Source organism: Hyperoodon ampullatus, assembly GCF_949752795.1.
Source record: "Hyperoodon ampullatus genome assembly, chromosome: 2".
Classification (NCBI taxonomy): Eukaryota; Metazoa; Chordata; class Mammalia; order Artiodactyla; family Ziphiidae; genus Hyperoodon; species Hyperoodon ampullatus.
This window is the reverse complement of record NC_136915.1, coordinates 110,177,031-110,191,335: the sequence shown is the minus strand read 5'-3', so window position 1 is coordinate 110,191,335 and position 14,305 is coordinate 110,177,031. Positions and strand designations below refer to the sequence as shown.

The 14,305-nt window shown below is 44.0% G+C and overlaps 1 protein-coding gene and 1 pseudogene across 2 annotated transcripts; one reads left to right on the top strand and one right to left on the bottom strand.

Annotated features, from left to right (window-relative positions):
- Nucleotides 1-1,419: 1,419 nt before the first annotated feature.
- Nucleotides 1,420-1,587, bottom strand: CTXND2 (cortexin domain containing 2; the record flags this gene model as incomplete). Its single annotated transcript, XM_079696509.1, has 1 exon — nt 1,420-1,587. One exon carries the CDS (start codon nt 1,585-1,587, stop codon nt 1,420-1,422), a length of 168 nt encoding a protein of 55 aa, XP_079552635.1.
- A 9,029-nt stretch (nt 1,588-10,616) lies between these two features.
- On the top strand, nt 10,617-12,183 carry LOC307048712 (WW domain binding protein 1-like; annotated as a pseudogene). The gene is made up of 2 exons: nt 10,617-10,706; nt 11,176-12,183. The product of its transcript is annotated as a WW domain binding protein 1-like (transcript).
- The last annotated feature ends 2,122 nt before the right edge of the window (nt 12,184-14,305 follow it).

Sequence of the window (14,305 nt, the reverse complement as noted above, 5' to 3'; positions counted from 1 at the left end):
ACATGACCTTTTCATCTCTCTCTCTCTGTGTCTTCTCCTCTGTCTTTTTTTTTTTTTTTTTTTTTTTGTGGTACGCGGGCCTCTCACTGTTGTGGCCTCTCCCGTTGCGGAGCACAGGCTCCGGATGCGCAGGCTCAGCAGCCATGGCTCACGGGCCCAGCCGCTCCGCGGCATATGGGATCCTCCCAGACCGGGGCACGAACCCGTATCCCCTGCATCGGCAGGCGGACTCTCAACCACTGCGCCACCAGGGAGGCCCCTCCTCTGTCTTTTATAAAGACACTTGTCATTGGATTTAGGGCTCACCCCACTAATCCAGGTTGAGTTCATCTTGAGGTCCTTAACTTTCCATTTTCAAAGACCCTTTATCCAAATAAGGTCACATTCATAGATTTCAGGGGTAAGGACATGGACATATCATTTTGAGGACCTCTTTTCAACCCACTAGACGTTATTTTATAAATGAGGAAACGTAGGCTGAGGGAGATTAAGGGGCTAACCCAAGGCAAATTTGTTCCCCTCTACCACAGAGCTCTGCCTGCTTGAGAAGGGCATCAGCTTTTTTTTTTCTTTTTTGGGCTGCGTTGGGTCTTCGTTGCTGCGCACGGTCTTTCTCTAGTTGCGGCGAGCGGAGGCTACTCTCCGTTGCGGTGCGCGGGCTTCTCATTGTGGTGGCTTCTCTTGTTGAGGAGCTTGGGCTCTAGGCGCATGGGCTTCAGTAGTTGTGGCATGCGGGTTCAGTAGTTGTGGCTTGCCGGTTCAGTAGTTGTGGCTTGCGGGCTCTAGAGTGCAAGCTCAGTAGTTGTGGCGCATGGCTTAGTTGCTCCCCGGCATGTGGGATCTTACCGGACCAGGGCTTGAACCCACGTCCCCTGCACTGGCAGGCAGATTCTCAACCACTGTGCCACCAGGGAAGCCCCGGGGCATCACCTTTTATAAAACCTCACACACTAAAAAGGTCCTGTAAGACTCTTATCTTATAAGGTTCCTGCTGCCCTTATATTTGCATAACTGAAGGTACTTCCTAGGGCCACCTCTAGGAGGGCTTCCAGTTTTAGATGCACCTTACCAAGCATCATGATATTATATTACATTACCTCATAAAATTATGGCCAACTTTCTTATCTTAAGAATATTAGATACTGGAGGATTGAAACCCATGGCCTTATTTTAATCAATAAGTTCAACCTGTCTCTGTCCCACTTTGGTAACTATTTCCCTGAATAAGAACAACACAGACTGGCTTGTGTTTCATCCTTGTTATTATTCTCAACTTAACCTCATGTGCCTATTGTGGAATGCAAGAGTGAGAAGGCTGAGAAATAGGGAGGTGAAATAATAAAAAGTCTGTTTCATAAATGTTTGTATAAAAGATTTCAAATCTCCTGTGAAGGGAGGTCTACCAGGCTTTTTCATAGTTCAGCTCAGAGATGGTTCTGTGGTTGTGGAGCTGGCCTCATAGGGATTCTTCACCAACTTGGCACACCGAAAAATCATCACCATTAGGAACAAAAAAAGAAGAAGAACAAAGGCAATGGCAAAGCCTTTGTCTACATCAACACTGCTGGACAGGCTTGAATCATCCATGAGAACACACACCTCTTTACCCTTGTCCAGCTGTAGCTACTTCCTCAGGAATGTCTTCAGATTTGTCATATTCCTAGACAAAAAAGGATAAAACAAGTTTACTGGTTTGTATATGTATATATGTATTTTCTAAATAATGTTATGTTGAAACCAGAGGGTTTTCAAAAAAGAAATTAACAAGATTTATTTGAGGCACTTGTGAAACTGATAACATTAGTATAGGTGACCTTCAAGAAATACACATATGCAAAAGTGGAAAAAATACTCCAAGGCAAAACATGAGCAATTATGTGTATCTCAGAAATCAACTGGGGCTTCCTTGCTCTGTTAAATCCAGGTAAAATTGTCTTGAACACCCCAATTCTATGTTAAGTCCAAATCGTTCTCTAATATTTATTCAAATTCTGAGTACTTACTCTAAGTAATTTCTTGTAGAGTCTTAACTTAGTAGGTATGAACATAAAATTGTTTTATTTTTTCTAATCACTATGTGCTGTCATTCCCATGTCTTAATTAAAAATCAGGTATGTTGCAGAAGTGATCAGTTTCAGTTATTAAAACTTAATCGGGGGCTTCCCTGGTGGCGCAGTGGTTGAGAGTCCGCCTGCCGATGCAGGGGACACGGGTTCCTGCCCTGGTCCGGGAACATCCCACATGCCGCGGAGTGGCTGGGCCCGTGAGCTGTGGCCGCTGAGCCTGCGCATCCGGAGACTGTGCTCCGCAACGGGAGAGGCCACAACAGTGAGAGGCCCGTGTACCGCAAAAAAAAAAAACCAAAAAAAAAAATTTAATAGGACTTCCCTGGTGGTCCAGTGGTTAAGAACCTGAGCTTCCAATGCACGTGGTGCGGGTTCGATCCCTGGTCAGGGAACTAAGATCCTACGTGCCGTGTGGTGCAGCAAAAAACCCCCAAAAAAACAAAAAACAAAAGACAACTTAATCCACAAAAACAATACTGAAAAGAACAAAGTCAGAGGACTCCCTCTTCTCAATTTCAAAACTCACCATAAAGCTACAGTTATTGAGATAGTGTCGTATTGGCATAAGGATAGACATATAGATCAATGGAATAGAATTGAGAGTACAAAAATAAACTCATATATGTATTGTCAACTGATTTTTGAGAAGGGTACCAATACCATTCAATGAGGAAAGAAAACAAACGGTGCTTGGACAACTGAATAGCCATATGCAAAAGAATGAAGTTGGACCCTTTTTTCACACCATGTATAAATATTAACTCAAAATAGATCAAAGACCCAAATATAAGAACTAAAACTATAAAACTCAGAAGAAAACAAAGGGGTAAATTTTCATAACTTTGGATTTGGCAAAGGATTTTTAGATATGACATCAAAATCACAGGCGACAAAAGAAAAAAATAGATAAATTGGACTTCTTCAAAATTTAAAACTTTTGAGCTTCAAAAGACACTATCAAGAAAGTGAAAAAACCCACACAATGGAAGAAAATGTTAGCAAATCTTATATCTGATAAGGGATTTGTATCTAGAATATCTAAAGTATTCTTACAACTAAATAATAAGACAACGCAATTAAAAAGTGGGCGAAGGATGTGAATAGATATTTCTCTAAGGAAGATATACAAATGGCCAATAAGTACATGAAAAAATGCTCAACGTCATTAGTCATGGGAAATTACACTAATCAACAGGCATAAAGTTTCAGTGAAGCAAGATGGATAAGCTCTAGAGATCTGCTGTATGACATTGTACGTGTAGTTAATGATAATGTATCATACACTTAAAAATTTGTTAAGAAGGTATATCTCATGTTAAGTGTTCTTACCATAGTAAAACAAAATTTGAAAAAAGAAAGAAAGAAAAGAGGTTGGCTGAAGCAGCCTGTGGCAGTAGAGAAGAAGGCAGTGTTGAGATTGAATTGATCAAGGGGGATTTTGTTTTTTCTTGAGGACCAGATATGAACCACAGATAGAGACCAGCCTGGGGGTCACATAAAAGAGGATCTAGCCCAACAGAGCTTCTTGCTAAGATGACGGTTACCTTAATAGAAAATGGCTGGAGGTGAACTCGGATTCAGCATTGTAAAGACCAGTCAGAGGAGAAACATTGACCTGGAGGGATCTGCAGTTAGATAACCCTAGTAAGGGAATTTCTGGGGAGCTCACGAAAAGCACATCATGAGCGAAAGAGTCCTGAACATCATCTAAGCCTAGAGAGAAAAAATGCCAATAGATTTGTTGTGAAAAATGGTTTAATGGGTCTTTTGGTGACACATAGAGAAAGCTAAAATATTGTTTTATAAAAGATTAATTGGGATGGTGAGGAGATAAATTGCTCTGTGAAACAATATCAAGAATGGCATTCATAATGGGCAGAGTTGTACCCTGGCAGAGAATTGTAAGGAAGTGTTCCTAAACTGAAGATGAGAGAAAAACTAGTCTGGTAGCTGGAAAATGGGGGAAGATTGGTAGATATTTGTACTGTCTTTAAGATATGTATCTCATTTATGTATGTATTACATTCTTTATGTGGCTTATTCTTTCTACAGTGCAGAGTCATGTGTATTTTTGCGTTCCACATTTCAGTGGCTTATCACTCTCTACCTCTGTTAATATCCTTTCGGGCCTACTTCCCAAATATGTCTCAGATCAATTCCCTTTTCTTTATCCCTATGGCCACCCCTGTGCTCTAGGCCATCAAATGCCAGACACCTGCAAATACTCTCTGATCTCCTGAAAACACTCTTTTTTTTTTTTTTTTTTTTTGTGGTATGCGGGCCTCTCGCTGTTGTGTCCTCTCCCGCTGCGGAGCACAGGCTCCAGACGCGCAGGCTCAGCAGTCACGGGCCCAGCCGCTCCGCGGCATGTGGGATCTTCCCGGACTGGGGCACGAACCCGTGTCCCCTGCATCGGCAGGCGGACTCTCAACCACTGTGCCACCAGGGAAGCCCTGAAAACACTCTTATTCTCCTCCAGACCACAAAGCAGTCTTTAACAAATGTAAATCAATCAGTCTGCTGATTAAAATCCTTCAGCAGCTTCCCACTGTCTTCAAACTTCTTGATGGGGTTTCAAGGCTGTCTATGATTTGGTCTCATCTTGTTTCCTGCCACTCTCTTCTTTGTACTTTTTTACCCAGCAATGCTGGGCTTCTCACAGTTCCATGAGTTTTGCATGATCCTCCTTTGCCTCCATCCCTTTTCTATTAACATTATCTTTGCATTACTCCCATCCTTCTATATTCAACTTTTAGGCCTTAGCTTAAATGTTAACTTCCTAGGGAGATATTCTAGTAACGTTCACTATAGTTTATTATAGTTAGTTTCTGTCTTCTCTGATAAAATAGTAATCCTACATGAGATTAAGGACCCTATATAATTTGTTTTTTTATCTAAAAGTCTGGCATACATTAGATGTTCAGTAAGTATCTGTTCAGTGAATAACAGTAGCACTACACTTTGCAAAAGTGAGCATGTAAAGATGCTCATTGAATGAATGAATGACTTTGAGAATGTGGCACTGAATTAAGAAAGGAGAAGACTGTTGCTGATGTAAAAGGATAGTGTTAGCAGAGTGGTAAAGAAGGAATCCAGACTTTAGTGGATCAAGCAGGAAAGGGCAGTGAGGAAATGAAGACACCAAGATTTTAAATCGTTTATGAGGAGTTCAACTAGGAAAGAAAGAATAGCAGCTAAAAGCCTATTGCAGAATCAAATGAGGGATTCCTTTTCAAAGGCAGAATGGAAAGGTATCAGGTAGGATGTGTTTGGTTGCAAGAGACAGAAAAGTCCACTTGAGTGAGATTAAATAATACATGAAATTTATTTACTTATAAGACTGAAGTCCAGAGTAAGGATAACTTTAGGTATGGTTGGATCCAGAGATTCAAGGCGTTATCAGGGTTCTGCCTTTATATGTCTACCTTTCTTCTATGTTGATTTTATACCCAGCTGGCTTCCCTGTTATAACAAAAATGGCTCCAGAAAATCCAGACCTCACATATTCCCCTTTCATATTATCTCCTCTTCATCAATTCCAGAGGAAGAAAGAACACTTTTATATCAGTCAGGATTCTTGTTTGCAAGCGATAGAAACAGGGTTTCCTTTACTTGAGCAAAAAAGGGTATTTAATATAAAGAGATCAGGTGGCTTCCAGAATCAAGCAGAAGGAGAACTGGTCCTATAAAACAAGCAGAAACCAAGAGAGGCCAGGCATTGGGAACCACAGCCAAGGTCAGCACAGGAAAAGTCTGGTTAGGGCACTGTCGGCACTGGACACTACCACAATTGGACACTGCTGTTGCTGAGCACTGCTGCTACCGTCATTGGATACTGCTGCCTCTGCCATGCCTGAATTATAAATTGTGTCATCTTTGTGTCATTCAATATTCCAGACCGTGGCTGGAGCATCCAACTGGTCAAGGCTGAGTCATGCCCCAGCACTTAGCCACCACAGGGTGGAAGAGGGAATATTTGGTATCTCTAGGCACTGTAGTGAAAATGATGTTCTGCCTCTCACAGACTCACATAAAGGAAGATTTCCCTCAAGTAAGAAGAGGTTTTGGATGTTGAGCAGACAAAAAATGACAAACATCTATTTTTCGGTCTTGGCCCCAATCCAACTATATGCTGTTTATAAGAGACTCACCTAAAAGTTAAAGGCATAAAAACATTGAAAGTAAAATGTATGCTAAGTAAATACTCTCCAGAAGAAAACTGAGGTGCTATATTAATGTCAGACAAAATAGACCTTAAGGCCAGAAGCATTATTAGGGATACAGAGGAATAATATTATGATGAAGGGCAAAATTCAGTAGGAAGATGTAACAGTTCTCAACTGTATGCACCTAATAAAATAGTCTCAAGAGAAATAAGAAAACAATAGGACTATAGGGAGAAATTGATAAAAATTGTAGTGGATAATAAACACATTCTTCTCAATCATTGATAGGTCAACTAGACAGAAATCAGTGAAGATATAGAATATCTGATTAATACAATTAACAAGCTTGATTTATAGAACCATGCATTCAACACTGAGCAAACTCATACTTTTCCATATATTGTTTAATCACATTTGAGTTGGCTTTGGGGGTTTTTTTGGTAATGTGAAACTAAAAACATCCTAATTCCATGTATTAAATCCCTTTCTGCTTAGAATAGCTAGAATGGTTTCTGTTCTCTGCAAGTAAGCCTTGATGGATATAGATACCAAGCTGAGTTTATCCCAGAAGTAGAAGTGTAGCATGTATATATATATAAACCATATGAATACCTCAGTTGTTGCAGAAGAAGCATTTGATACATTTCAATACTAATATAAAACATCCATATTAATATTCTTAGCAAAATAGGGGTAGAAGGGAACACCTTTAACCCAATAAAGGTACCACCAACAACAAAAAATGTATAGCAAACATCCTACTTAATAGTCAAAAGTTGATTAGCCAGACTCATCAAGAAAAAAAGGGAGAAGACTCAAATCAATAGAATTAGAAATGAAAAAGGAGAAGTAACAACTGACACTGCAGAAATACAAAAGATCGTGAGAGATTACTATAAGCAACTCTATGCCAATAAAATGGACAACCTGGAAGAAATGGACAAATTCTTAGAAATGCACAACCTGCCAAGACTGAATCAGGAAGAAATAGAACATATGAACAGACCAATCACAAGCACTGAAATTGAAACTGTGATAAAAAATCTTCCAACAAACAAAAGCCCAGGACCAGATGGCTTCACAGGCGAATTCTATCAAGCATTTAGAGAAGAGCTAACGCCTATCCTTCTCAAACTCTTCCAAAATATAGCAGAGGGAGGAACACTCCCAAACTCATTCTACGAGGCCACCATCACCTTGATACCAAAACCAGACAAGGATGTCACAAAGAAAGAAAACTACAGGCCAATATCACTGATGAACATAGATGCAAAAATCCTCAACAAAATACTAGCAAACAGAATCCAACAGCACATTAAAAGGATCATACACCATGATCAAGTGGGGTTTATCCCAGGAATGCAAGGATTCTTCAATATACGCAAATCAATCAACGTGATACACCATATTAACAAATTGAAGGAGAAAAACCATATGATCATCTCAATAGATGCAGAGAAAGCTTTCGACAAAATTCAACACCCATTCATGATAAAAACCCTGCAGAAAGTAGGCATAGAGGGAACTTTCCTCAACATAATAAAGGCCATATATGACAAACCCACAGCCAGCATCGTCCTCAATGGTGAAAAACTGAAACCATTTCCACTAAGATCAGGAACAAGACAAGGTTGCCCACTCTCACCACTCTTATTCAACATAGTTTTGGAAGTTTTAGCCACAGCAATCAGAGAAGAAAAGCAAATAAAAGGAATCCAAATTGGAAAAGAAGAAGTAAAGCTGTCACTGTTTGCAGATGACATGATACTATACATAGAGAATCCTAAAGATGCTACCAGAAAACTACTAGAGCTAATCAATGAATTTGGTAAAGTTGCAGGATACAAAATTAATGCACAGAAATCTCTGGCATTCCTATATACTAATGATGAAAAATCTGAAAGTGAAATCAAGGAAACACTCCCATTTACCATTGCAACAAAAAGAATAAAATATCTAGGAATAAACCTACCTAAGGAGACAAAAGACCTGTATGCAGAAAATTATAAGACACTGATGAAAGAAATTAAAGATGATACAAATAGATGGAGAGATGTACCATGTTCTTGGATTGGAAGAATCAACATTGTGAAAATGACTCTACTACCCAAAGCAATCTACAGATTCAATGCAATCCCTATCAAACTACCACTGGCATTTTTCACAGAACTAGAACAAAAAATTTCACAATTTGTATGGAAACACAAAAGACCCCGAATAGCCAAAGCAATCTTGAGAACGAAAAATGGAGCTGGAGGAATCAGGCTCCCTGACTTCAGACTATACTACAAAGCTGCAGTAATCAAGACAGTATGGTACTGGCACAGAAACAGAAAGATAGATCAATGGAACAGGATAGAAAGCCCAGAGATAAACCCACGGACATATGGTCACCTTATCTTTGATAAAGGAGGCAGGAATGTACAGTGGAGAAAGGACAGTCTCTTCAATAAGTGGTGTTGGGAAAACTGGAGAGGGACATGTAAAAGTATGAGATTCGATCACTCCCTAACACCATACACAAAAATAAGCTCAAAATGGATTAAAGACCTAAATGTAAGGCCAGACACTATCAAACTCTTAGAGGACAACATAGGCAGAACACTCTATGACATAAATCACAGCAAGATCCTTTTTGACCCACCTCCTAGAGAAATGGAAATAAAGACAAAAATAAACACATGGGACCTAATGAAACTTAAAAGCTTTTGCACAGCAAAGGAAACCATAAACAAGACCAAAAGACAACCCTCAGAATGGGAGAAAATATTTGCAAATGAAGCAACTGACAAAGGATTAATCTCCAAAATTTATAAGCAGCTCATGCAGCTCAATAACAAAAAAACAAACAACCCAATCCAAAAATGGGCAGAAGACCTAAATAGACATTTCTCCACAGAAGATATACAGACTGCCAACAAACACATGAAAGGATGCTCAACATCTTTACTAATTAGAGAAATGCAAATCAAAACTACAATGAGATATCATCTCACACCAGTCAGAATGGCCATCATCAAAAAATCTAGAAACAATAAATGCTGGAGAGGGTGTGGAAAAAAGGGAACACTCTTGCACTGCTGGTGGGAATGTGAATTGGTACAGCCACTATGGAGAACGGTATGGAGGTTCCTTAAAAAACTACAAATAGAACTACCATATGACCCTGCAATCCCACTACTGGGCATATACCCTGAGAAAACCATAATTCAAAAAGAGACATGTACCAAAATGTTCATAGCAGCCCTATTTACAATAGCCCGGAGATGGAAACAACCTAAGTGTCCATCATCGGATGAATGGGTAAAGAAGATGTGGCACATACATACAATGGAATATTACTCAGCCATAAAAAGAAATGAAATTGAACTATTTGTAATGAGGTGGATGGACCTAGAGTCTGTCATACAGAGTGAAGTAAGTCAGAAAGAGAAAGACAAATACTGTATGCTGACACATATATATGGAATTTAAGAAAAAAAAAGGTCATGAAGAACATAGGGGTAAGACAGGAATAAAGACACAGACCTACTAGAGAATGGACTTGAGGATATGGGGAGGGGGAAGGGTAAGCTGTGACAAAGTGAAAGAGCGGCATGGACATATATACACTACCAAACGTAAGGTAGATAGCTAGTGGGAAGCAGCCGCATAGCACAGGGAGATCAGCTCGGTGCTTTGTGACCGCCTGGAGGGGTGGGATAGGGAGGGTGGGAGGGAGACGCAAAAGGGAGGGGATATGGGAACATATGTATACATATAACTGATTAAATTTGTGATAAAGCAAAAAATAAAAAAAAAAAAAAAAAAATAGTCAAAAGTTGAAAGATTTTCCTTTTAAAATCAGAAACAAGACAAAGATGTTCACTAGCTTCACTTTATTCAACATCATTCTGGAGGTTCTAGCCAGTGCAGTAAAATAAGACAAAGAAAGGGGCTTTCTTGGTGGCGCAGTGGTTGAGAGTCCGCCTGCCGATGCAGGGGACACGGGTTTGTGCCCCGGTCCGGGAAGATCCCACATGCCGCGCAGCGACTGGGCCGGTGAGCCATGGCCTCTGAGCCTGCGCGTCCGGAGCCTGTGCTCCGCAACTGGAGGGGCTGCAGCTGTGAGAGGCCCGCGTACCGCAAAAAAAAAAAAAAAAAGATAAAGAAAGAAAAAACAAAGATTTAAAAGGAAAAAACAAAAATGTTCATTATTCACAGATGTCATTTCCTTCAGAATAGTCTACAGAAAATATGAGAAATAAGCAATTTAGCAAGGTGTCTGGATGAGATACATAAGTCAATTGAGTTTCTAAATGCCAGTAACAAACAATAAGCACAAGGAAGAGGAGGGAGGAGGAGGAGGCAGGTGGCGGTGCCATGGCGGAGGAGGGGGAGGGGGATGGAGAGGAGAAGGCTCCTGGGTGGTGTGGCGCTCCTGCTCCCCCAGGCGCTGCCCAGCCCCCTGTCAGCCAGGGCTGAAGCCCTGCAGATCTTAGCTCTCCTCTCATTTTCGGCCTCACGAATATTAGTTTGTTCTCACACACGCTCAGCCTGCAGAAACCGTTAGATGTTCTCAGGTCGCCACGAGGAAAGCTGACGGTCCTGGACCTTACCAGAGCTGTGTCTGGAGGAGAGCCCTCTCTTCCAGGTCCAGGATGCCCCTCATCTGTGGGTGCTGGGCACAAGCTGGCTACTCTGTGGGTGCTGTGGTTGTTGGACTGACGTTTGAGGGACCATCAGGACCAGGTGGAGCAATGACCAGTTTGCTAGATTCTTAGAAGTGGAACTGGGGACTGTGGGATTATAGGCTCTCCAGGGCCTAGGCTGGGTGTCCCCATCCAGTGTCTGGCTGACCATGCCCACCTTCAAGATTCCTTGATTGTGAAATGAGAAACTCGGGGGCCCTCAACCCTAGTCTCCTTTAGCCTCCACTGGCCAGATGACAAGCACTTCACCAGGATAAGGAAACCTGCGTGGGTACCAACAATCAAAGCTCCATCTGTGACACAGGACACTGCTGTGGACAGTCTCAGGGCTGCAGCTACTACTATGAACTCTGGTGGTTCTGGCTCGTGTGGACCATCATCATCATCCTGAGCTGCTGCTGCGTGTGCCACCACTGCCGAGCCAAGCACCGCCTTCAGGCCCAACAGCGGCAACATGAAATCAACCTGATCGCCTCCCGGGAAGCCCACAATTACTCAGCGCTGCCATTTTATTTCAGGTTTTTGCCGAACTCTTTACTACCTCCTTATGAGGAAGTGGAACCGACCTCCGACCCCTCCCCCACCATACAGTGCCTTCCAGCTCCAGCAGCAGCGGCCTGCACAGTGTGGCCCTACTGGCGGCAGCCCCCCGGGCGCCGACCCCACCAGGGGCTCCCAGGGGGCTCAGAGCAGCCCCCCGTCCGGGCCCAGCAGAAGCAGCACGCGACCCCCGAGCATCGCTGACCCTGAGCCCTCCGACGTGCCAGCAGACCCAGCAGCCACCAAAGCCCCCGAGATGGAGCCCAGGGGCTCTGTGGCCAGCCTGGGGGAGGTGGACCCTGGGGCCTTCCTGGACAAGGATTTCGAATGTAAGGAGGAGCTGCTGAAAGAGTACAGCTCCGAGCAGGGCGGCGCCCTCCCTGACAGCAAAGACAAGACGCCCGGCAGACGTCGCTGCTTCACAGGTGACTCGGGCATCGAGGTGTGTGTGTGTGTGCAACCGGGGCCACCATGATGACGACCTCAAAGAGTTCAACACGCTCCTCGACGATGCTCTGGACAGGCCCCTGGACTTCTGCGACAGCTGCCACGTGCCGCCCCCTGGCGACGAGGAGGAAGGGCTCTGCCAGCCCTCCGAGGAGCCGGCCCGGGAGCCCGGGCACCCTCACCTGCCGCGGCTGCCTGCCTGCCTGCCTCCTGCTGAACACCATCAACGAGCAGGACTCCCCAAACTCCCAGAGCAGCAGCTCCCCCAGCTAGATAGGCCCTGCCTGCGCCCGAGAACTTGGCAACGCAACCAGGGTAGGGGAGAACCGTGAGAGAAGCATTAAGTGACTGTGTTCCTTTTTTTTTTTTTTTTTCTTTCCCCTCTGCTCCTGCGTTTTCCTGCATCTCCAGGTACAGTTTGGGGTGTGGGTGCCTCGCCCCCCATAGATACAGTGTCACGGAGGGCCGAGAAGTTGTCCTGTGACTCATTCCTCATACCCCACCCCGTCCCCCTTACCTCTTTTCAAGTCACGTGTCACTACCTGCTTGGGTCAGAGAGATGAGCGTTTCAGAAGCCCCCAAGGAGGGGATGAGACTGTGCCCTGAGGTGACTGTTGGTGATGGAGTGGATTCATGTTCTGGTGTGAGTTGATGAGAACCTCGCCGCGTTTCAGTCTGAGAGGTGGCAGGTCTCAGCCCTGGGTGAAGCCTCAGTGGTCCGGGGATTGTCGCCCCTCGCTGCCAGTGTCTCTGGAGCCGGAATTGGGCTCCTCCTGTGGGAGGATGAGAGCTGACTGGCGGTTGCGTGGCGGGTTGGTAAAGGGCATGTGCTCTCAAATTCCAGGTGACGAGGTCGAGGTGGCACGATGCATCCTGGAGGGGCCCCTTCCCAGCAGGTCCTGGCTGGCCGCAGACTGGTTCAAGTGTAGAAGATTACACCTGCCTTCTCTTTGGTTTTTTTCTTTTAAAAAAAACCGACAACAGAAGTGAGCTGAAAATAAGAACTTGACCAGTGGGCAGGCAAGAATTCTGTTTTGGAAAAGGAAAATTTGTGGCTTTTTCCCAACTTGGACTTCAGAGAGTCCTGGCTACAGTTGAGCCAGAAGGAGATGTTTTGTGTGCAGGCTTGGCTGGGGGCTATCTCTGGAACTTCTGCGGGTGAGCAGGAGGCCCTGCGCTGTGGCAGTGGATGGAGGTGCAGCTTTCCGCATCTCTCCCCTTTTCATCTGTGCCCACAGGTGATCAGTACCCTCCCCCATCCCAAGCACACGTCTGCCGGCCTTCACGTCTCACTGTTCTCTATGAACAAATGAGGAGTCTGTGGGACCTGAGAAAGGGCGGTCCCGCAGCCTGACTCTCACACAGTATTTTCTCTTGATTCTGAGTAAGTTGTTTTGTTTATTTGTTTGTTTTTTCAAACTGACCATTTGGAAAAAATGCCTTGGTTATCTGTGGTTTTCATGCCCTTTCCCTGCTCCGCCCTGCCTTGAGTGGGGTAACTAATTTTTGTAGGCTATGTCAAGTGTCTAAGTGGCCCAGGTAGGAGGGTGAAGGCAGCCATCCTGAAGGACCACAGGATCCTTATTACTGTAGTTTGGCTTCAAAAACCAGTTGAGCTCTGACAGGAATAATCTGAATGGAGAAAGCAAACTGCTGAAACTAACATTCCCTGTCCAGCCCTGTTCATATGAAGAGTTTGGTTCTTCCCCCACTGTTGAACGATGACGTTCAGACTAGGCATTGATGTTATGGTAAGAAAGGAAGGTATATATGAATACACATGTATATATGTGTATGTGTGTATATATGTATACACACACAGACACACACACACACAAAATAGACAAATCCAAGGCTGTGAGGTGAACGAGTGTCTGAGTTTGGAGTCCACAAAACCAAAATCCATGTTGAACAAAGTGCAGTCCGTATACAGTGACTTTTTGGATAAACTGTGTGTGTCTGTCCATTGTGTGTAAGTCCCCAGCCCTGTTTTCCTGTGACTACACTTTGAACGGCAGCCACTCTGCTCACGTTACCCACGCGTTTGGAGCAGGCAGAGCCCTCTTAAGGTAATTTATTTTACGCATTTACTGTTTACTGAGCAAATGTCTGTGCACTTGGGTGTACTCAGCAGAGCTGTCGGCGGCAGTCCCCACGTTTGCCAGATATACTGTGCTCCAAGTAGAGGTTTTACTCTACCCATCACTGCAATTTGCACATTGCTCCGTGAACACTCAGAGGCCTGTGTTCTGCTCCCTGTAAACGGAAACGTGCTCTGAGCCTGTCTGCCTCCCTCGGCCGCTCCTGGCCCTCGGCCTCAGCCCCCGGGGGTGTCCACAACCGCTCGGGACAGAAGGCCAGGGTGGAACCTCAGACAGAAGCTGGACTGGATCTT